Below are 24,360 nucleotides of genomic sequence, written 5' to 3' on the forward strand. Positions count from 1 at the left end.
ATCAAATTCAATTGGTCTCGCTGTTTCTGGCTATACTGGCCATGTGAGAGCATCATCAGCATTAACTCTATTGAAATTTATTCTTGTTCATTTCAACACTGGAATTTATTTGCTTCACCAAGATAATGGAAAAAAACCCAAAACAACCCACCCCTACCCCCCCACCCTAAAAAAACCCCCAACAAACAACAAAAAAACAAAAAACAAACAGCAACACCTTGAGAAAAAAGAAAGGACTGATTCAGATTTAGTTTTTGAGCATTCACACACATACAGTTAGACGACATACACAGATGCAAATCATTTTCACTGTGCTCCTCTCCATTTTGAAATCGTTAAATGAGAGACAGCAAATTGTGAAATGTATACCTGACTGCTGTCTTTCCCTCAACTGTTCATTTCCCTCAACTCTGTGCATGTGTGTGTGTGTGTGTGTGTGTGTGTGTGTGTGTGTGTGTGTGTGTGTGCACTCTCTGTGTGTGCCGTGTGTGTGTGTGTGTGTGTGTGTGTGTGGTGTGTGTGTGTGTGTGTGTGTGTGTGTGTGTGTGTGTGTACTCTCTCTCTCTCTCTCTGTGCGTGTGTGTGCGTGCGTGCGTGGGCGCGCGCGCGCGCACACACACACACACACACTATCTCTTGCAATAAAAATACGTTTACTCCACAACTGGAGAGGCACGAAGAAGATTTCAATCTATTGTAATTTTTTTGTGTAGTGTACCATTTAAATGCCAAAGAAAATGTCGTTTTGTTTAGACAATCAGTAAGTCATAGGATGTGGGGTAATTCTACCTGATCTGTCTAAATATTTTACCTGGATCTGCTGTTGCTTTCTCATCATCCCTGGATTTGTGGAGATGAATGAAATGTGAAGATACAGATAGTAACAATACTGAAAGATATGACAGATCAAGCAGACACTGCCTGTATCACACAATATCAGCGCTCAACTATTTTATTTATCACAGTAGGACAGTGAATCTACTGAAACCATTTTTGATTGACACGACAGAAATAGACTTCGTTAAATAGCAGACGATGAAATTACATCCAAGCAACCACATAAAATGTGTCACCAATATCAAACCAATTTTACGGGAAAAGATAAATAAGGGAATGCCTTTCACACAGCGTAGATTGATATGATGTATCCTGCACGAACGTGACAATTAAACAAGATGAATTTTTAATGAGATTCATTCACAATATTGCATACCTTACCGTGCAGCTGCTGGCAGCAAAATAGTAACAAAACTCCAAAGGGAAACAACTCAAGCACCACGGATGTCGATGCCCATACATGCAAGTCATGCGCTGGGCAGGTCGTTGAACAAAACCGCCAATGATGAACAAAACTGCCTAAAAATCAGTTGTACAAACACACATTTTCAAGCTGGAATGCATTCATAGCCATGCATAAAGTTATGTTTTTATCTGAGCTAAAATGTCAAACAAGTTCGGCAACTCTCAAAAACATTTTCTTTTGCTTTCAGGAAGGCGCGGAAGACAGCAGAAAAACGGACTTACCGGTGGTGTTCTTCAGCAGTTGGAAGCGAAAATGAGAGAGGGGAACGAATTTGCCTCTCCAGTTTTCAAGAAACGCTTTGCGTAAGATTCATAAATGTTGCTTAATTCGTTATAGTGATCTTTTTTATTGCCAAATTGTACACTTCGAGATATCTAGGTTTCTTTCATTCTCAGTTTTGAACTTTTTTGCAGTGTTGTTTGCATTGCAACCACTGTCATGGACAAGTAATTTTTTCGGGTTTTTTTTTCATCATTTTCTGGATTGGTGTTTGCCGAATATTCCGATCTTTCCATTTCCCACCTAAATGGTAAGGAGTCTGGTACGCTGTATATTTCTTTGATAAGAATATTGTGCATGGGTGAGGATAGAAAGGGATATCATGCAAGATCAGATTTGCAGATGTCTGCTGATCTCCAGACGGCACCACAGAAAACCCACCAGACACTCGGTGGAACTGAGATTCGAACCCAAGGGCCTTTGAAAGGCTAGCTCCTTTGCTCATCCTGTCATATATTGTGCACTCATCTTGCTATATTGTCTCAGTATCCGCCATGGCCTGAGAGTGTCTGCAGAGAAAGTGGTCCCCAAGGTCTTCACAGACACCTATCAGAATAGCAAATTTGCAAATGGTTTGAAAGTGCAATTGACACAAGGGTAAGAAAAAAAAAAGAAGAAAAACAAAGAGAGTACAGCCTTGTCAGGAAGTCCCAAACCAAAATGGACCTCCATACTAAAGTAGCATTGTCAGCATACCCATCATCATTCACCATCATTTAAATGAAGAAAACAAAATGTCCCAAACTCTGAGGCACCAAAAGGAAAAGGTTATTCATATCAAGAAAGATTAAAGTACTCAAAACTACCATCACTTAAAGTAAGAAGAGTAAGAGGGGACTTGATACAGACGTACAAAATATTTAATGGGTTTGGCGATGTAAACAAAGCATGCTTTTTTGTACTCCAAAGGTAGACACTACAAGAAACAGCACAGACAAAATATTTAAACAATATTCTAGAACATATTTAAGAAAGTTTACATTTAGTAACAGAGTAACAAATTATTGGAACAAACTAACAAGCAATATTAAACGTGCATCTAGTATAAATACTTTTAACCCTTTGAGCCCTAAGTTCCTGGGCAATTTTAACCTTTCTGCCTGAGCTCCTGAGCCAAAATTTGCAAATAATTGGTATTAAACCCTTTGAGCCCTGACCACCGCTTTACCGGTGGCAGAGAAAAATGACATAATGCCCGGTCACCAGTTGAGTGGTGCGTAAACACTTGAAGTGTGCAGAGTCTCAACCTGGCCCGTCAGGGCAGAAATCAGGGACACAACGTGCGAGAAAACAACTGTACACAGCGCAGCAAGTAATTGATATGCTTGATGATTTATCGGAAGTAGAGTATGACAATGATTACTCTGTGATAGTGAGGTGGAATTTGAATCAGATGATTTTACTAAAGATAGTGATGTTGAAAATGAATCTGAACATGCAGAATCATTTGATCAAAGGAGGCGTGTCAGGTTGAGACTTAGCACGCTTCATGGTAGAAATCAGTGTTTTTTATCCAAAGCACATGCACAAAACACAAAACACAGTGAGGGGGCGCGGCAATGTTGGTACTGCGTTCACTGGTGTCGGACTATTACGGTTTTTCTGATTGGCTCTTCAATATAAGTCAACCAATAGCAAAACACGACACAAATGTCTACGCACCGCTCAGCCTGTGGCCAGGCATTATGCCACCCCTTCCCACCACCGGTAAAGCGGTGGTCAGGGCTTAAAGGGTTAAGAACCTCATACAAGATAAACATAAGTTATTGACAAAAACGAAATAGGACTTTGATGGATAAAATGACTGAGCTAGTCAATGACCTGACTAATAACAAAAAGGAGTAAAATCTGAAGGGGCATAAAAAGCCAAAAATGGCTAAGTTGTATATATTTTTATGTAACAACGCCCCAGATCCTGATCCTGATCCTGAAAAAAAACAAAGAAACCAAAAAAAAATCATGACATGCCCAAGTTTTTAAATTCCTGGGCCGCACAGCCAGTTCTCAATATGATGTTTGATGTAACAGCTGATTCAGCGATTGTTCAAGACGTTTGCTTGTATGTAATTTTTGTATTTTGTAATTTCTCACCTTTCAATGTTATTTTCAGGAGAAGAAAAACAACTCACCGGCCGTTCACGTTTGCACGTAATTTTGAAAATGAGGAAAGTTCGTCAGCTTCAAAGAACACCATTGTCAGTCAGGTTTGTGCTTTCTGGTTTGTGACAGAGTGAGTGTGAAGTCTATTTTTGTTATTGATTCACAGTTGTTTGTATTTTCTTTCTTTCTTTAGTTTTAACATCTTTCCACTGATGTGTGATATTAGATGGGTGGAGGGGGGAGGGGGGGGAAGAAGTATAAATATTTGAGTTTGCATTTTGCTGAATCTGTTATTAAGTGTAAAACCGTTTTTGTTTATTTGTTTTTGTAAAATCTTTTTCACCACAGTCACATTGTGTTTAAGTCAGAATAAGCAGGAAATATTACCCCTTGAAAAAATTAGTCTGAGATTCAGAAAGAGGGATTTGAACTATTTGTTTTCCTTTGTTTAAGTATTTTTCATTTAATCATGTTGATTCTTTAAGAAACAGTGAAAAAGAAAACAGCCCCACCCACCCCACCCATAAAGAAGAAAAAAGAAGAACCTTATTTTTCACTTAACAACATTAACTCACTCCAGACGAACGGCCCAAATCGGGGCCCTACTGTTTACAACCATTTCAGACGAAGGGCCCAATCAGGGATTTGGATAGCTTTGAATTTTGGAGTTGCACCTGGTTTCCATAATGATGTTATGAGCTGAGCTGAGAATATCTTAATTGAACTTTCCACTCTCCAGTCCGACCAATGAATGCAGTGTGTGTTGCTGTGCTGGCTAGCAGGAGAGTTATTTTTGTGGTGACTGGTTCACGTGAATGGTGCGTTTCAACAGTGGGGTCTGACCCAGTTTCTCGGTCACAAAACAGACAAGAGAATTCGATAAAGGAGCCTGGTCATGGTTATATAACATTCTGAATTTAATCTGTTTCAAACTCTTTGTGCTTTTCTGGATTCGTTTACAAGTCACCAGTGTGTGTAAATATTGAACAAAAAATATGGATACTTTCATCACCACACTGTATAAGAAGCATATATAGCATAATATATAATAGCATAAGAAGGTAGGATGTTGTACATTTTGTCCCCAACTAACTCGTTATGTTACTGATCAGTTTGGAAGTTTTCAGTTCATAAATTCTAACATTTGTTTTTGGCGATTTAATTTCTTACCTATACAAATGGGTCAACTGTGAGGAAAGTCAGGGGAGCTAACTGGTAGTAATGAGTGAGTTAAAAAAACACCACCAGAATAAGTATATTGATTTAACCCCTAGGCTGCCTGCATGACGAGATAACTCGTCATGGCAAGCATGTATGCTTCGCTGCCTGCATGACGAGATAACTCGTCATCGAAATATTCTGACTTTTCCCTGGCTTGCATTCACTTCCTTGGCAAAAATAGTGGTAGCTTTAGCCTGGGGAATCTCTCTAGATTCTATTCATAGCTAGAAACCCCATCTACGTCATGAAGCAGTCCTTTATTTGAACGTTTTGGTTGGGCCACTGTCCAAGTGTTTGCCTGACTTCTCTCCTCGCTCGCTCCACAAAATGTCGGACTGACGCCGTGCTCAAGACATGCAATCGTGACGAACTAAATCAACCATGATTTCTTTCTTTAGCTGATGCTCAGAAAGAATTGAAGCGTAAATTCGAAGGAGAAGATAGTGATGAACATTTATAGGACGATCTGATAGAAAATAAAGGGAGTAATCAAGAGAGTGGCCAAGATGCGACTGTCAGTTAGTGATGCCGGCTGTACAGATGTTAGCAGACGACAGATGACCGAATTAGCAGCAGAGCGATATTCTTGGCACGCAGCCAGCGCGGTCTGATGAGAACTGAATCAAGTGACCGTGTGAGAGGGGTGAGGAGGAGGGGGGTGGAGACTGAGGGGGCGTGCCCTCACATCCATCTTATCACTTGGAGAAGTCACAATGTATTGTGTATCTATCTCTTAAAAAATATATATATATATTGTGGTTGTTCTAGTATGATTTTGTGTTTGCAGATATCCATTTGTCCAGAAAATATGATGTTTTTGTGCAAATTACCTGACTAATGTTTGTAATGAACAAGTTGAAAATGTGACAAAAAACAAAACACTGATTTCAAAACAACAGCATGTCACTAAAAATGTATAAAATGGGAAAACAGCATGTGTTTTGTATTCTTTATTCATTTACCTTTCAGAAAATATATACTTTTATGGGTCTTTCTCCAATAACAAAGAGCACAGAATTTTTTGAAAATTTATACCCGTTTTTTTGTGAAAAAACCCTGGCAAATAGATTTCACTTAAATCTTATTTTCCTGGCAGCGAAAGGGTTAAATCAAAATGCCAAACTTGGTGAATAACTTTACAGAACATGTCTTCATTCTGGCTTAAAATTGCAGAAGTTTGACTGTGACCCCTTGAAAATTATCTGTCTGTCTGTGTGTGTATCTGTGTATTGTGATTATTGCAAATGAATCTTATTAAAAAAAAAAAAATTATTAAAAAAAAAGAAAGGAAAAGGATGTGTTTACTTAAAAATTTGTGACAATATTGAATCAAGTGTTAAAATTGTTGAAGTTCATCTTACTATCCTTAGATGTACATAATTATCCTTTTGGAAGGAAAGCCCACAGTGTCTTTTAAAGTCAGTCAACCCAGGTGAGTTTTGTTGTTAATATTTTTGATGGTTTTTTCTGCTTGATCAGGTAGGGGACAGAGGAGTGGTGATCACGACTCCTGTCCAGCTGTCCAAGGGCAGCGAGGGTCTGACCATCAGTGACATTGTACGCCAGAGTCCAGTGCCAGTTCTCATTGCACACTCCAGTAAGTGGGCTGCTGGCTTCCATCTGTTGAACACATTAAAATATTTGACACTGTTTATTGCTTGACATCATGAGTACCAAAACTGTAGTTAGTGGACTCAAGTTCCATTGCTTTAATACTAACAAGAAGCTCAAAATGCTCTCAAGATTCTGTGAAAGTAATGATGTATTCCATACTTTTTGGCCTTTGCAAGGCACTACATAAAAGAAGAAATCTTACCCCTGCTTGTTATTAGCTGTATGCAGCCTGTCGGTGTCTGAATACTAAATTCTGACCACCACTTGGTGTCACCTGTCAAAACTAACTCAGTATTTGACAGCATCATTGATTGATTGATTGATATGGATTCTTATATAGCGCCTATCCTCGGTTGGAGACTCAGCTCTAAGTGCTTTAGAAACACGGGGTCATTTACAGAACAGACTGCCTACCTGGGTAGAGCCGACTGACGGCTGCCATTGGGCGCTCATCATTCATTTCCTGTGTCATTCAATCAGATTTCAGGCACGCACACATACACACTCAGACAAACATGTAATATTTAACATTTTATGTTTATGACAGTTTTGTTTATTTACCCCGCCATGTAGGCAGCCATACTCCGCTTTCAGGGGTGTGCTTGCTGGGTATGTTCTTGTTTCTATTAACCCACCGAACACTGATATGGATTACAGGATCTTCAACGTGTGTATTTGATCTTCTGGGTGCGTATACACACGAAGGGGTTTCAGGCACTGGCAGGTCTGCACATATGTTGACTTGGGAGATTGGAAAAATCTCCACCCTTTACCCACCAGGCACCACCAACATTCGAAAGCGAAATGTTTTAACCATTTGGCTATTGATCACACTAAAAACACGATCACACTGAACAGCAACACTTGTCTTACTACTGTTTGAAATAGGGGCTGCAGTCAATTTTTCCTTTCTTTCCTTTCCTTTTTTCTCATGATTTATTTCATGTTTACTCATCAGATTAAAATTCAACCCTATCCCGCCATATGTACACCCTGCTTCTGCCCCCCTAACAACAACATACATGCAACCAACGACAAAACAAGAACCACCGTTCATTTAGCATTGTTGAACAACATTGTGTAGAATTAAAAAAAAAAATCTAACTCCTGTACTCAAAGAAACAGGTTGTTGTTTTTTTTCCAGTACACAGTGATCTTTGCGTTATCTACCACTTTTTTGTTTAGTTTCTGTGCTTCACTTTTCACATGTGCAACTTTGACAAGACAGGAGGAAAAAAAAAAGAAGAAAAAAAAAGGTACAGCTGTCTTTCCCCTACCAACCCCCCAAAACACTAACTCACAAGGCATGGATGATTCACAATGGAGATAGCCAACTGTTAAACCAGTCTGTCCTTTTTCCCTCTCCCTCTTTAGCTCCAAAGGAAAAGCAGAAGGAGCACAAATCAGATGAAGAAGATGAAGATGATCATGAAGCCAACACTTCCTTGCTTCGTCGCAGCTTCCGCTCTAGAGAACCTTCTGAGCAGTTCCTCAGTCGGCGACAGTACCCACATGGAACGCCACAGGTACAAACCATACTTAGTAAGAATGAAAAGAAAAACAGGGGGAGATTGTTGGGAGTATACCCCCTTTGAATTGATAAAGTAATCAAGATGGTCTGTGTAATGAAGCTGTTGAAAATATTATTATACATGTTATTTTAAAAATATTGTATCTGTGTGTGGAGGGGAATAGGGGTGTGTGTGGAAATGAAGCCGCTGTGGTACATTACTTGCTTGTGTGTGTTTTGCTTTAGATATAAGTTTTTGTGTGTATGCACATGACAGAAGTTTATACACACACACACACACACACACACACACACACACACACACACACACACACATACACACACACACATATATATATATATATATATATACCAGGGATCGCGCTAGACTTTTTCAAAACGCGTGCAGCTTACGCAAAGTCGGCAAAAAAACGCGTAAGTTAGAGTCAGAATTGCGTCAGACCTATGACACTAAATCAAAGGTTTAAGCCAACGATGTTGAAGTCGCAAGCTGCTCAGAAGCATCAGCCGGAGATTGCTCTGGAGCAATAGTTTCACGACTAGACGAAAAAAACGATGACAACTTGCGCTGCATATTGAGTCGATTCCGTGACTGAGATACAATGGAAAACAAAAAAACGCTATGGCCTAGGCTAGCCGAGTAACGTTCAGCAGCCAAACAAGCTGTTAAAGAGTCACGTAGGCATCTCGGAGTGCTCCGCATGCACAGACACTTTGTCTTGTACCGTCTGATTCAGTATCGCAAACCTAGCTGCCAAGTCAGTCCTAGAGTTGCATTGATACGGCTTGGAGTAAAAGTTGTTTTGCGTAAGTGTTATGCGTGAGCGCTGTGAAAATGCGTCAGCGAAAATCAAAATGCGTCAAATACGTGAAAAACATGCGTTAACGCGATCCCTGATATACACACTCACACAGTAGCTTTTTGATCTTTGGGTCAACCTTTGTCATGTTGAGCGTGTGTGTGTGTACTGGACTTGGCTATGGTCTGAGATATTGCGTTGGGTGAGTGATGAGCCTATGGATGCACAGTTAATTTCCAAATGGATGAATAAAGATGTATCCATGAGAAACTGTTATTTTTTAAGACTGTATACTGAAGATAAGACTACCTGTTTCTGTTCATCAAAAAACTTTTTTTTTATTTTTTTTTTTAGTTTATTGTGATCATTTGTGCTGAAGCTGATGAGAGCCATTTGGAGAAAAGTAAAACATTTGCACATGACAAATATATTCATACAGTACAATGATTATTGACAATTAACAGTTCTTATAACAAACTGTGTGCTTCACAAACAGTCATACACAACAGGCTGCCTACCTGAGAAGAGCCAACTGACAGCCACGTTTAGACATACATCATTTGTTTCCTTTGTCATTTAGTAAAACTTCTGTCATGTGCATACACACACACACACACACACACATTTAGATATAATGTATATTATGAAATTCATGACTTATGTACACTTCTTACTATGTACATACAACCACATTTGATTTTATGACTGAAGAACACACCCCGCCCCCCTCATTTCATATGAGAAAAAACCAGCATTTTTTTAATTTTTTAACTAGTCCGTCCATCTAAATCTAGTACCACATCCATTTTGTGGTTCTTTTCTGAATGGTGCTTGTATTGGATGCTGTGGGATCATGTTAAAAATTAAGTGTGTATAAAAATGTGTGTCAGAAATGGTGCTGATTTTCTTTGAACAGTGGCTTTATTTTCATTTTCAGTCATATGAACAGATATTACATTACATGATTTTTTCAGGATGTTATGTTTCTTATTTTATGAGATAAATTTAAATGATAGGTAATATTTCATTTTATCATGTGTGTGTGTGTGTGTGTGTGAATAATGGAGGGTGTGGTTCATTTTCAGATAAATGTTACTTATTGGTGTGCATGGACATTATGATTTGTTTACTCCATTGTCTTTTCAACAGCGTGCAAAGGCACACCATGCCCCAGACGAATACTACATTGGTAAGTTTATATGGTTGAAAGGGAAGTGTGGTTGACATGTAAATCTATTGGAAATGGGATAGAGTACGAATTGTATATGTATGTAAATATTACTTAAAGTATGTGTTTGTCACAGCAGATTTCTCTGTGTGAAATTCATGCTGTTTTCCACAGAGCAGAGATAATTGCCATTTTGATAGTGTAGTATAACTTTGTATGTGTGTGTATTTACATACAGGGCCTTTCTGAAGAGTCCTTTTAATTTTTATCAGACAGGTTGTAGGAAGAAGTAGTATTCTACATTATAAATGGGATATATCACAGCATTGATTGATTGATTCTTTTCTTTCATTTATATATATTTTTTTTAAATACAATTTTTGACTTAGTTGTGTAAACAAAGTGAGTCTGTGTTACAACCTGGTTCCAGTGTGTGTGTGTGTGTGTGTGTGTGGTAAACTTTAACATTGTCATTTTTTCTGGAAATATTTTGTCATTTTATACCAAATTTAAAACTAAAATTGGAAAAATTGTCTTCTTTCCACTCACACTGTTTTTCATGACAATGCACCTTTAGAATGGGCACAAAAAAATAAAAAGAGAAGCCAAATTATTTGCACAATAAATTTACTGTTACAATTTTTATTTCTGTTCATAACACTCGACGCTGATTTGATATACTGAAATATTGATAACAGCAGTCACTTTTATCATTTTTTGTTCAAAAAGGAGCTTCTTTAGTATAAAAGTTACATTGATTTACATTAATTTGTTTTTAAACTGATTTTTCTTATCCAAAACATTACATTTTGAAATTATAACTCACTACATAGAAAGGCTTTTGTGTTTTACACTCAGTGTGAAGACCTTTCACAATGTACATTCTCCAAACTAGTATATTTTTGGGAAATAGCAGATTGTGCATAATGTGACGTAATTTAGAATTAGGTCCTGGAAAACAAACGTCATACTGTGTACGTCAAAGAATAGTGACGTTTAACAAGGCTTAGTGACAAGATGGTTGCTTCTCCTTTCTTCTTTTTTTTTTCCATTTTTTTCTTCATAATTCCTTTGTTTGATTAAGTACATATCACAAGTGAGTCTTGAAGGCCTTGCTTCTCTTGTTTCTTGTCATTACCAACTTTCTAATTGGGAATAGTTGCAGGCAACTAAACTTTAGAAGGAGTTTCAGACTCCTCTAATTGTAATACTTACCTGATGCTTGAGATTTTCTCTCTCTCTCTTGTCTCTTGGATAGTGTTGACGATGATGTTGCATTGCACAGATATCCTGTTGTTCTTTGTGTTTGGAGGCCTGGTCTCCTGTGAACATACATGTTGAAACAGATTGTAGAGACATGGTCTTTTGTATGTGTGTGAGTGTGTTTGTGTATGTGTTCTTTCTTCTGTTGGTGTAATAGTGAATGTTTGTCAAACCCTGTCGCAGTCTCTTGTCTCTTTTCACTCAGTTACAATCACTTTTCATATGTCCAGCATTGTATTGTACACTTTGCTTCATTCATTCATCTTCTGCTTTCTCAGGTTCCAAGAACACCAGCAACATTGATGATGAGGTCAGCATCACAGACGAAGGGGGACATAGCATCAGGAAAGGCATCTCAGCCTCATCAAAACGAGGTAGAGAACAGTCTGCGCAGAAATCCACAGAGCTGTCTGCCTCGGGCAAAATGCGGACTGGTGCTGGCAGCCAGTCCAAAGGCACCAGGTTCGGCACTAAAGATTCAACAACAAAGAGGGGCTCTAGCAGAAAGATCACTTCTTCCTCAGCCAAGAGGGGCAGAGGGCAGGGGGTTCTGGACAGGACCCCATCTCCACTGCCTTCAGATCAGGAAGAGAAAACGAACAGCAGTGAAAAACTGAAGAAATCGGGCGCTGTATCTCTTTCAAAAAGAAACAGAGATGAGAGTGTTTCTTCAAGCAGCAGTAGATCACAGAAATCATCAACAAAGACTAGGACACCCCCTTCATCATTGCCATCAAAGGGAGGTAAAACTGGAAGTGTTTCTGTGAAGGGGGGTAAATCCATCAGATCTTCAACAAAGAAGGGGTCCTCCCAGTCAGTCACAGATAGAGGGAAAGATGACAGCATGGCCCTCAGAAGAGTGGATAAGACGCTTTCTCAGAATAAGAATAACTCTTTCTTCTCTGAATATGATGGAGCCCAGACTTCTTCAGCGGAAGACAGTGATTTGTCAGGGCCAAGATCCAGTAAAAACCGGTCATTTTCACAGGGAAGTAAACAGAAGGCTGGCCTACAAAGAGAGAAGGAAAACAGACCGTCCCAGAAAAATAAAGGAACATCGTCCCCACCATCTTCGCAGGAAAAACGTAACAAAACGACGGATTTCCCCCCACCCAGTACAAGGAGAGAGCGCAGGCTGGAGCAGGACAACAGCAGAAGAGATGGGGACACTTTACCAGCAAAACGTGCCAGTCAGTCTGAAGATGATAGCAGGACAGTATCATCATCTGCCAAAAAGAGAAAGGTTTCTTCTGCTGCTGACAAGTCTGGGCATTTAAATGCGAGCTCAAGACTGTCCACCATCAAGGAAATTGACAGGGGAAGCAAGCCAAATAGTGGTGAGAATGGAAACGCATCACCTGTTCATGTGCCAAGAAAGATTGGGAAGGACTTGAAATCTGCGAAAACATCCTCTGCTATGCGCAGAAAGAAGATCTCACTGGATGAAAATGGTACTGAGACTTCAGGTCCCTCACCTGAGAAGAGAGCAAGAAACTCTCAGTTAAACAAGACAGAAACAAGCATCTCACAACATCAGTCAGCAAGGCAAGAAAGTCTATCATCAAGCACTCGGACAAGAAGAGGACAGCCATCATTTCTGACAACACCTGGTTCCCCATCACCCACAGAAAACAAAAGAAAAATGTCACAGCCCAGGAACCATTCACAGAACAGCTCAGTGCCGGATTCATCCCACAAACGACTGACGAACACTGGGAACAAAAGTTCCAAGAGAGTGGTCATCATGGAATCAGACAGGGTGAGGACCTCACCTCGCTCTAACAGCTTCTGGAAAACGTCACGTCGAATAGACAGCAGCTCAAGGCCAAAGAGACCGCAGCAGCAGCGAGTTTTAAACCAGTCCGTGTATGATGATGACAGTGTGAGTATACTGAAACTGGTCTTGAAAGTTGATTGAAACAACACACGCACTACATGCAAACCCATACTGGGTTTTTCTGTAATAAATTATTATGCTCTTTCTCTCTATATTTAGTGATACAGGCAGACCATAAAGTTGGAGAAATTGTGATTCTTGCCAAGATCTGTTACTGTAATTTCAGGGCTGTCAGATGCTGTTTTAGGTGCTTCCTTGAATTGAGTGAAAAATTATAAAACATTTTTTTTCAAGAAAAAAGAAAAAACATTTCTTTCAGACTCAGTCTCAATACCAGCAAATGAAACTCCATGGAAAGAAAAAGCAACCAGATGAAATGAAACAATGTGATTAGTTCATAATTTTTGATAATGTTCATTTATGTTTGATCTTTGTTAAAACATTTAAGAAATGAATTTTTTCTGTAATTGAAAACAGTTTTAATAACTTTTATGGTATACACATACTCCACTTTACACAAAAAGTGTTGATAATTGTTTGTGGTGTTCATTTTCTTTTGATCTTTGAATATATGCATAAATTAGTAGTTAATTGTTGTGCAGTATTTTGTTATTTCTGTGGTGTATTCTACTTTTCATGAAAGAAGAAATCATTGGCTTAGAAATGAAGTGATCAACTGGATCAGTTACGTTTGAACATGAGAAAGACTCGCTCTTGCGTCAGGTGATGGGGAAGGGGGATCACTGCACACTGTGAGTACTATGCTCATGGTCATCAATTCAGCTTTATGAGAGGGAAGGGGTTACACACAATAAACGATAATCACAGTAATGAGTAAAGAGAAATCAGTAAATATGTATTGATCACTTGATGCTTCCCAGACAGATAATGACAAATTTTCACCAACATGGCGACATGTTCATCATGAAATGTTGCGACAGTGAGGGATATAATAGGCAGATGATTGAAGAAGCAGCTCACTGAAAAGTTGATTGACAGGCGCAATAGCTGAATGGTTAAAGCGTTGGACTTTCAATCTGAGGGTCCCAGGTTCGAATCTCAGTGGCACCTGGTGGGTAAAGGGTGGAGATTTTTCCGATCTCCCAGGTCAACATGTGTGCAGACCTGTCAGTGCCTGAACCCCCTTAGTGTTTATATACACGCAGATCAAGTACGCATGTTAAAAGATCCTGTAATCCATGTCAGCATTCGTTGGGTTATGGAAACAAGAACATACCCAGCATGCACACCCCTGAAACGGAGTATGGCTGCCTATATGGCGGGGTAAATAAACAGAACGGTCATACATGTAAAATGTTAAATGTTACATGTTTGAGTGTGTATGTGTGCATGCGAGAAATCTGATTGAATGACACAGAAAATGAATGATGAGTGCCCAGTGGCAGCTGTCAGTCGGCTCTGCCCAGGTAGGCAGCGTGTTGTGTAAATGACCCCATGTTTGTAAAGCTCTTAGAGCTTGGTGTCTGACCGAGGATAGGCACTATATAAGTATCCATATCAGTCAGTCAATCAGTCAGTCAGTTGGAGAGCAGTGTGATGTGTGTGTGCAGTTTGGGGAGAGAGAAGTGAGCAGCTTTATACCTCCGTCTCCAATACCCCCTGGAAAAGCAGCAGCTGTTGCTGGTCAACGGAAAAGTAAGTGTGCTTCAAGCATTGTAAAGACACTGTATTTTGTTTGTTCATTTCAAACAAGCAACCTGTTTCTCCAGTATAAACTATAATTTGATAGTGTGCAGTCAAGAAAATTGAAAATTAACAATTGAAGCTTGAGCAGTCACACAACCACAGATGCCATAATCTGTGACCGAATTACCATTCTGAACAGTGTTCACAATGTAGTGACCTATGCACTGCAGATGATTTGGCAGATGAGAGTGAAAAGTGAATTTCTAGCAGTCTCCTTTAGTATGGGTGATTACAGTATACTTAATTACACCTGCTAGTAACAGCATTAAAACAGACTAGATCTTGTTCCTGGTTTCTTGACAAATAATACTGCTGACAGATAGTTTCAGTGATGCAGTGTGGTTGTTTGTCATGATGATATCTTGTGTCTGTGTGGAAGGTGAGATATCAGAAGAGGAGGAAGAAGAAAGACCCAAGAGGCGACGCTCTACTGTCACTGAACTGAGAGTCATTGCGAACATGCTGGAACAGACAGACACAGACATCATGTGAGATTTGTCATGCTGTTTAAACTCAATCTATTTGCCTTGGAGGATGGGGGTAACTAAGGAATGCTGCCTTATAATTGTAATTTGTATTTGAGTGCAATTGCAAATATTGTTGTTGTTGGTTTTTTTTGTTTTATTTTGTTTGTTTTTTTGCATAAGTAAGTGTGCATGTCTTAATTCTTTTATTTTGTTTATTCTATATTTTGTGTTATTTTTTGTTTATATTGAATTTGTGGTTGTGTGTGTATATGTGTGTACAAAGCGTGCATGGCTGTTTCAGTTTTATTTGTTTTATATTTTGTGCTTTATTTTTGAAATATAGAAGTATTGCAGAACAGTGCTGTGTTTTTGAGTAGTAGTGGAAAGGTTGAAAGTGAAGGTCGACATGGATGTTTTGTTTACATGAAGTTAAACTAATTGTGCGAAACAGTGAATTTGCTAATTTTGGGAGTGGGGTGTGTGTGTGTGTGTGGTGTTTTCTAAATCAGAAAATTTCAGTCACATTAAATTTTTGTAAAAGCAACAACAATTTGAAGGATTTGGAGATATTAATTGTTAGATCTGCTTCAGTACTTTATTGTTTTCAATCCTAGAACATTAGAAATAGTTGGCAATTATTAATAAGTGAAGATATTTACCATTTAAAGTTACAATCATTGAATATGTTAATTATTAGGATTTTTTTTATATATAATGAATTCAAAGGTAAAATATCTTTTGAAATAGTTATTGGTTTAAAAAAAAAAATTTATACTCATTGACAGTTTTAAACACTTCCTTTCAAGGAGGAAATGAAATCATGAAATTATACCAACAAATTTCCTTTTTTCTTGTTCATGTAGAACTTGCAGCAGCATTAATTCACAAAGACATCGGAAATTAAAGTTGTCTAACAAGGTGAAATAGTTGGAAGTTTCTATTAACACCAAACATTTGACCAGGTATAGCTGTGTCTGCTCATCGATACTGATGTCAGATAACTTAAGATTAAGTATTTCCAGTGTGTTTTTCAGTGTGTCCTGTGTATTGAACGTTATATGCTGTGGTATTTGTATTGTTAAGATACACAAAGAAGTTATTTCAAGAAGAGAGTGATTATACCAACTGAAGAAAATGAATAATATGCATGACAAAGATATTGTTATCCAAAATGTGTGTGTGTAAATAAAATAAAGAAATACTAGTGGGTTATTTATTTATTTATTTGTTTTATGTTGTTGTTCTGAACAGGGAGGATTGTGAGATGACCTGGCCTATCCAGAAGGCCGTTCACAAGGCACTGACTTTCACAAAGAAACAGTTGAAGGAAATGGTTAGTATATACTATGATGTGTGTGTGTGTGTGTGTGTGTGATTTTTCACAAATGGTTAGTGTATGATTGTTTTCTGTTAGAATATTTTTCCTATGATTTGTGTCTGTGTTGTCTCTGTCTGTCTCTCTCTTTGAACAAAACTATAACCACAGTCTTATTGGTACTGTAGAAATCTTTTTATCTGTGTGTGTATCTGTACATGCATGTATGTGAGTGTGTGTGCTGCAAGTTGTTGACATGTTTACTGATCTGATTTTGATTATGATCAAACGTAAAATGGGCCTGTATGATGTGTTAAGTTTTATGTGTTTCTGTTGGAGTAAGTGGTTTCATTGCAATGCAGAACACCCTCACCCTCAACCTTTCTGGCCTTCTCCCTTTCCACTTCCCATACACTCTCACCCTCCTTTCCTCCTACAAACATAACATGATTTTTACGATTATATGTAACGTTTCCTACTTTATAGTGTGGAAAAAAGACATTCAGATACTCATACTTAACCGTGACCCACTAGTGCCGTTGTTACATAAACGTAATTTTAGGAAGAAAATTGCCTTTTTGACAGTGACCTCTGTATCCTGTGTTTTCAGGATTCCCGTTTGGAGCAGATTTCAGAGCTGGATTATCAAGTTAAAAAGGTGCATATATTTTTTTCCCCTCTTCTTATGGCTGGCAATGCGTGAGGCTGACATGTGTTAGGTTTATTGTGCCATTTTTAGAATGGAGTGTGTAGGGGTTTTTTTTTTTTTGGTTTTTTTTTCAAATGTTCTTCTGCCTAGTGTTTTGTTTTGATTTATGCATCTGGCATATTTCAACAAGTTTGTTTTTTTTTATGTGAAAAGACTGTAGTTTTCTTTGTCTCTGTCTTATTCCTTCTGTGTGTGTGTGTGCGTGTGTGTGTGTGCTCTCAGTGCTTGATGATAACCTTGAAGCAAAAACTGTCCATATCCTGTTCAGTGACTGAAATTGTTTATGAGTATATTATCAAAGCATGTCCAGCTTGTTTGTTTTTTGTTTTGTTTTTTTATATATAACTTTTTCTAGAAGAATATATGAAACTATATGATTCTGATGTAACAGTTGAAAAAGATTGTAAGTTTTATTAAGATAAACGTAGCAGAATTGTCTCCCCTTGATTGCTGTATTGATGCAAACGGTGAAGCCAGTTTTGGTGTAGAGGTGATATGACTGGCAAATACTGTTTATACGACGCATACAGATTCCAGCATATTGTCTGTTGATGATGGAGTCTAACTGCTAACAGTAGAGCAATGGCCTAGTGGTAATGCACCCGACCAGGAAGCAAGTGTCCACAGCTTTGAGTCCTTTTTATGGACAGAGATTTTTTTTACTCTCCCCATCTCCACCAGACCTTGAGTGGATGTCTGTGTGCTTGTCATTCGGATGAGATGATAAACCGAGGTCCTGTTTGCAGCATGCATGTTGCGCACGTAAACAAATGCATGGCAAGCAAATGGTTCTCCCTGGCAAATATCTGTAGAAGAATCTGCTTTGATAGTAAAACAAATATAATTGCAAACAGGGAAAAAAAGTGGTTGGTGCTGCATTGTGGTGACACATTGTCCCCATGGAGAGCAGCCCAGATTTCATACAGAGAAATCGGTTGTGATAAGAAACAGTAATACAACATAGTACAAATTGTAATTCTTATTTGTGTTTCTATGAATGTAATTATGATGATTGTTATTATTATGATGTTGGTATTCAGCATTTCTTTACCTGGAAAATGAGACCTGTTGATGATACCTTTCAGCTGAAGTCTGTGTGCAAAGAAATGTCCAGTGAGTCCAAGGAGAAACTCCAACAGAAGTTTATGTGAGTAGGGGTGTCGTGATAGTTGTTACTTGTTGCTCTTTGTTTTTTCTTTATTTTCTTTCCTTTTTTTTTTTTTCGTGGCTGCTTCATCTAGGATCAAGAGTTTTTAGTTCTATTTATATTTAAGGATTAGAAGAAATATTAGTTTGAGTTGTGTTGCAAGCTGGGAAATGATCACTAAATCATTGTTTGATTTATACCTTTGCAGATGTAGAACATCACACATACATGCATGCATGTTTGTACGCATGCACACACACATATACAAACACACATACAGGTTCACATGCACATGCGCCTACATTCTCTCTCTCTCTCTCTCTCTCTCTCTCTCTCTCTCACACACACACACACATACTTACAAACACCACCACCACCACCATCACCATCAATGTTTTTGAGTATGATAGTCATGTTTAAGATGGTCATGTCTGGGCTAGAATTTCATCATAGTGGAGAGTGTCTTGCCCAGGTTACATTCCCACTCTCTTGGCCAAGAGGTCTTTAGGACAGTTCGCTTAAGGATGATTCCAGAGGCCAACTAGCCCCAAGGCTGCAGCACTTAGAGTCAGTGCAATCTTGCCTCCTAAACTGAGTTTTGCAAAAAAATGATAAATGTACCAAAGTGGCAAGTGTTGTCAGCAAGGAGTTGAGTTCTTTGTGTATCATGTTAGTGTTACTTCATTTTTTATTTGATTACATAATGCTGATCGGAGGAGGGAAAAAAGACCAACTTGGCATATTTTGTGTATGATTACAGACTTCAGAAGGAGCTGCAGAGTCTGAAGAGTCAAGGCATTGATGCAGACATGATGTGCATTGACCGGTGGATGCAGGACTATCAAGGACTGCGACAGTCCAAAAGCTAACATTTTCAGCAGTGTCTTGACCTGTAAATGTACTTCTATGAGAGCAGGACTGTTTGATACATGTTTATACAGCATCTTTTCTCACCGTAGTATGGAATCTGAAGTTGATCTTCACAATATTTAGCACACAAGTGTCTTGAAGTTGTTTTGGCGAATGAATTATTTCTCCTACATATACTCATGCAGGCATACCCGGTTACACGTACACATGTATACACCGACCTATACGACACACACACACACACACGCACGCAGGCATACATGCAAGCGTACACGCACGCAGTTGCAAAAAATATAGACTTCAACACAACACACACACACACACACATATGCAGTTGTCACACATGCAAGCATGCTCATGCACACATGTACTCATGGTGCAGAGGTGTAAAGATGTGGCAGCTGCTGGGAAATAGTGTGTTTTACTGTCCAGCAGAGCTTTGTTTGAAATAGTCATTGATTACAGATTAATGTCTTATTATTTGGGGTGGCAAATACACAATGATTATCCAAGTAATCACACTTGAGAGAGACAGTGTTTTCAGTTGTCATCTGCTTCAACAAGTATGGCACATGTAAGTGAGGAATTTTGTTGGCTGTGTGGAGTATCTGTGATGATTTCATTGAACGTTTCCTTCAAGTAGTTGTCGTGATTGACTTGTGTGCTTCGGCCAAATCCAGATTGAAGTTTTGAAAATAATTGTTGTTATCTGGATTGATGGCAGCAAAGATAGCTTTTTTTCAAATCCAAAAACAGGAGGAATTGAATCATTACTTGAGATAGACTCTAGTAATGTTGAGCGATTTGACAGAGGAAAAAACAACAAGAAACAGCCAGAAAACTACTCTTTTTGTTTATTCCAGTGACTGGAGTTTTAGACTGAAAAAGGATGATATGGCATGAACACACAGGATGCTAAATGGTACCCTTTTCCGTTATTAACAGTTCTGTGGTTTCTGGTCATTGGAGAAAAGTGAGGAAATAGGAATGGTTATCCTCCTCCAGAAAATTGTGATACTGGAAATCTCAGTGACTCCTAATCACCTTACCAGCCTGTTGGTGAAAAAAAAGTTTGGTGTCTGACTTCTGAAAGATTGTAGGACTGTATTTCTAACTTCTTGCAGCTTGCTTTCTCACCCACGTACACCCACATGGACACTCCTGAGTTGGTCAAAGTTATGTACTTGTATATCTTCTTTCATTCTTTTTTAACAAGGAGATATTGTCTTCCTTGTTTTTCAGTTCTTTCCCTGTCTTCACCTGCTGTATTTTATTCATTTGTTTTATCTGCTTGTCTGTTCATTTATTAATTTATTTATCTATTTACTTACATATAAATTTGACACATTTTAGGTGGGGATCAGTGAGAGGCAAAGAAGGAGAACTTGTGTGATTGATTCTTTTTTCTTTTTTTTTTTAAGCATGACTGCAGCGCTGTTTTGTACATAATTCTTTTGGCAGTCTCAAGTTGCGGTCACTTCTTGTGAATGTTGATGTGATTGTGAGTTGTAGAGTTGAATTTGATGAACTATTGGCTTTTGTTCTTAAGGTAAAGTTGTTCACAGTGTTTGTCTTGATAAATGATGAATAACTACCAGTGAGCAAAACCTCACTTATGCTGTAAACTACCTTGTAAGCACCCATCCCCTCTTGCACAGATTTCACCCATAAGTTGGAGGTGGGTGTTTACTGGATACTTTACTCTTTGCAGAAGCCTATTCCAATCCCTAGTTTCATCATGCAGTTCTTCTGGCTGAGTGTTCACTTTATGCATGAGAAGTCTCACATTAAAAACTGGTGTTATCAATTGTTTAAACATGTCATGGATGTATTTATGTACTAAAGAATCCTTTCTCTTTGTTTGTGTCTCCTTCATTCCTTCATCATTCTTTGTTTCTTTCTTTTCTTTCTGTCTGCTCTCCCCCCTCCCCTTTCCTTTTCTGTCAAGTAAACACAAATGATGCATGTTTTAGAGAGACAGACAGACAGACAGAACAAAATGCTAGCTACTTAAAACAAGCTACTGTATCATGGAGTAATGTCATGCTCATGCTTTGGTTTTAAATGACATATCAGCATCTCATGCTGGTGTCATGGAGTAATGTCATACACTTTAGTTTTTAAATGACACATCTCATGCTGGTGTCATGTGTCATGGAATAATGTCATGGTCATGCTCACACTTTGGTTTTTAATGACACAACGTCTCATGCAAGTGTCATATCATGGAGTTATGTCATGTTCACACTTTTGTTTTGAATGACTCATCAACATCTCATGCAGGTGTTCAGTTCATTAGCTCTAAATGTGTGCTGCTTTATTAAGCGACACAGTCACAATAGCAAACTGAATTATCATTAGTTCATGATAATTTTCTGTCTTTTTTTTTCTTCTATTGATTGTTTTCTTGTTTTTGTCAGAGTAGGGGTAGGCGTTTACAAGGTATTTTACTTTATGCACAGTTTTTAATCCGTGGATGTTCATTACATACTGGGTATATATAAGTTTGTTTATATTATACACTAAACTTCATCTGCTGAGTACTGGGACCCGAGTGGGAAAAAGATCACATGAAGGGATTTGATAAATCACATTAACCTGTTAGAACCTATCAAGACTCCATCCCTCCTCCTCTTTTCTTTTTTTTAAAAATTTTTTTTTTTACGCCCTGTCTTCCCCTCATTCATCTTTGTAAAGCGATGTTCCAAATGACGGTTGTTGACCTGCATTGGTTTTTCTTCATTGTTATGCTGTTCTGGTTACTTGCATATGTTTGTGCTTGTCATTTTGATACAAGGCATTTACTTTGTTCATGAAGTATGATGTGCCTTGTTCTATGAAAAAGAATTTGAAGGTTTATGACAATAAAACTCTTCTGTGATTTAGAAACCAGGGACAGTTTGGTGCTTATCCTCAACGAATGTAGTATTGCTGGATTTCGTTACAGTGACAGATTCATGCAAAAAACAAAAAAAAAAGACAACAACAACAAAAAACACAACAAAAGCAACAACAACAAACAAAAAAAGAACACCCAAAAAACAAAAAACACACACACACACACACACACACACACACACACACACACACACACACACAAAATGTGTTCTTCAGATGTTAATATTTACTCATGATTTCTTTCACAGATTATGGTTTGTGCAGTTTTAGGTAGCATGTATACCTGTCATATCTCTCATACATATAGGTGTGTGTGTGTTGTGGTTTGTATCTTATGCGCTGTTGGAAAGCGCTATGAGATGTTTGAAAGCATTGTATAAATTTACTGTCAGTAAACAGCTACATGCTATGTCAGAAAGTTACTGCACTTCACCACATCTTGGAAGCAACAAAAATTGTGCAACCTGTTTGGCTGAGAGGAGGGTTGTGAGGGTCTGGATTGGACAGGAGTTGAGAGTGAAGAGTTTTGTTAAAGTCTGTGTGAGTTTTGTTATAGTTTGTGTGTGCTTGCTGATGAAAGTTTTGTTTGTATGTAATTTACAGGTAACACAAAATTGAAGATAGGAAATGTGACAGGTCTGTGCCTGTGTGTGAACACTGTTGACATACGAGGAAGTTTTCAATACTTCTGGTAGTGTGTGATTGCTGACACACTGCTGTCTTTGATTTTTGTTCATTGTCTGTTCTGTATGGGATTAACTTCGCAGCATGATATGCAAAATTAAAAAAGTGTTTTGAAAGCATTGTGCATGTGAGTGAGTGTGTGCATTTGCTTTCTAACTGCATAGTCAAGAATTCATGTGTGTGGGCTTCCTAACTAAATGGTAGAGAATCCAATATAATTCTTACAATGCACTTAACTGTGGAGACTGTGAAAAGAGGCCAAACTTCCAGATATATTTTATGAGAAACGTTTTTGACATTGCACAACTGATTTAAAAAAAGAAAAAGTTCTACAGGAACATGTGGAAATGTGTGTTAACTGGAATAAACTGACATTATTTATGGTGTTGATTGACACACTGGAGAAGAGGCGAGAGACCCTTGAATACTTGTAAGCTGTTGAGCTACCAAACACCCCCCGTGATCAGTTGGGCAACTAGCAACAATAATATCTAAATGTAACGCAGCAAGCAAAAACATAGCTTCAGTTGGAATTTATCATGTTTGCCATTTATGCGCTTTCAGAAAGTTTAAAAATCATAAATTAACATACAAAAAACAGAATTGATCTTTCATATTTTTTTCCTGTAATTTTTTCGAAGTTGGTGTGCCTGAAAAGAACAAATGGGGAAATCGGCTCATGTAAAAACAACATACATTTGCCTGCTTGTAACTTTAGAACAAGAGTTTTCTTGAACATGTATGTGGTGTCAAAAGATTCAGAATTAAGTAAACAAAAAATTTCTATATGAAAAAAGCATGGAAAAATTGATATTTTCTCATTGTACTCAAATGAAGTTGAGAATGGCGAGTGGAGGAGTGATGTCAGAGAGCAGAGTCAACAGCAACAGTGAATGTTCAAATTGGTGACAAAGGCTGCATTTGTGTTTGAAAAAAAAAAGACCTCGAAAACAGAGTATGGCTGCCTAAATGGGGGGATATAAACGGTCATACACGTAAAAGCCCACTCGTGTACGTACGAGTGAATGTGGGAGTTGCAGCCCACAAAGAAGAAGGAGAAAAAAATCCATAATGTTGATGAATCTTTTGAACTTCAGCTTCAGATCCCAGATCAAAATAATGTTTACTAATTGCAGTCATGAAGTGTATTGCCACATCATTGGCTGATATATTTTAAAAAGCCTGGAGTCAAATGCACTGAATGTTGCAATTTGTGACTAATGTGTGCAGCAGTACCAACAGCACATGCAGCTGAAAACAGTGAAGAATACTACAGTTTCAGGCAATTTTATACTAAAACACTTACCGCCAGCAAAGATAAGACTTAAAAAATGCAAAATTTGTAAAAATCCTGATTTTCATTATTTTGACCAAATTTATGTGTTTTTGTACATAGCTAAGAATAGCTGGCTGCAACCAGCCAGGTTTTCACGTGCTGCTTCACAAA

General features: G+C 38.2%; 1 protein-coding gene across 1 annotated transcript; it reads left to right on the forward strand.

Annotated features, from left to right (window-relative positions):
• Nucleotides 1-1,446: 1,446 nt before the first annotated feature.
• Nucleotides 1,447-20,567, forward strand: LOC143285250 (uncharacterized). The gene is made up of 12 exons (XM_076592512.1): nucleotides 1,447-1,605; nucleotides 3,693-3,786; nucleotides 6,383-6,500; nucleotides 7,892-8,043; nucleotides 9,998-10,037; nucleotides 11,558-13,161; nucleotides 14,688-14,772; nucleotides 15,203-15,311; nucleotides 16,542-16,623; nucleotides 17,216-17,263; nucleotides 18,400-18,461; nucleotides 19,222-20,567. Exons 1-12 carry the CDS (start codon nucleotides 1,556-1,558, stop codon nucleotides 19,328-19,330), a joined length of 2,553 nt encoding a protein of 850 aa, XP_076448627.1. The 5' UTR covers nucleotides 1,447-1,555; the 3' UTR covers nucleotides 19,331-20,567.
• The last annotated feature ends 3,793 nt before the right edge of the window (nucleotides 20,568-24,360 follow it).

The sequence above is a fragment of the Babylonia areolata genome, chromosome 1, assembly GCF_041734735.1.
Source record: "Babylonia areolata isolate BAREFJ2019XMU chromosome 1, ASM4173473v1, whole genome shotgun sequence".
Lineage (NCBI taxonomy): Eukaryota > Metazoa > Mollusca > Gastropoda > Neogastropoda > Buccinidae > Babylonia > Babylonia areolata.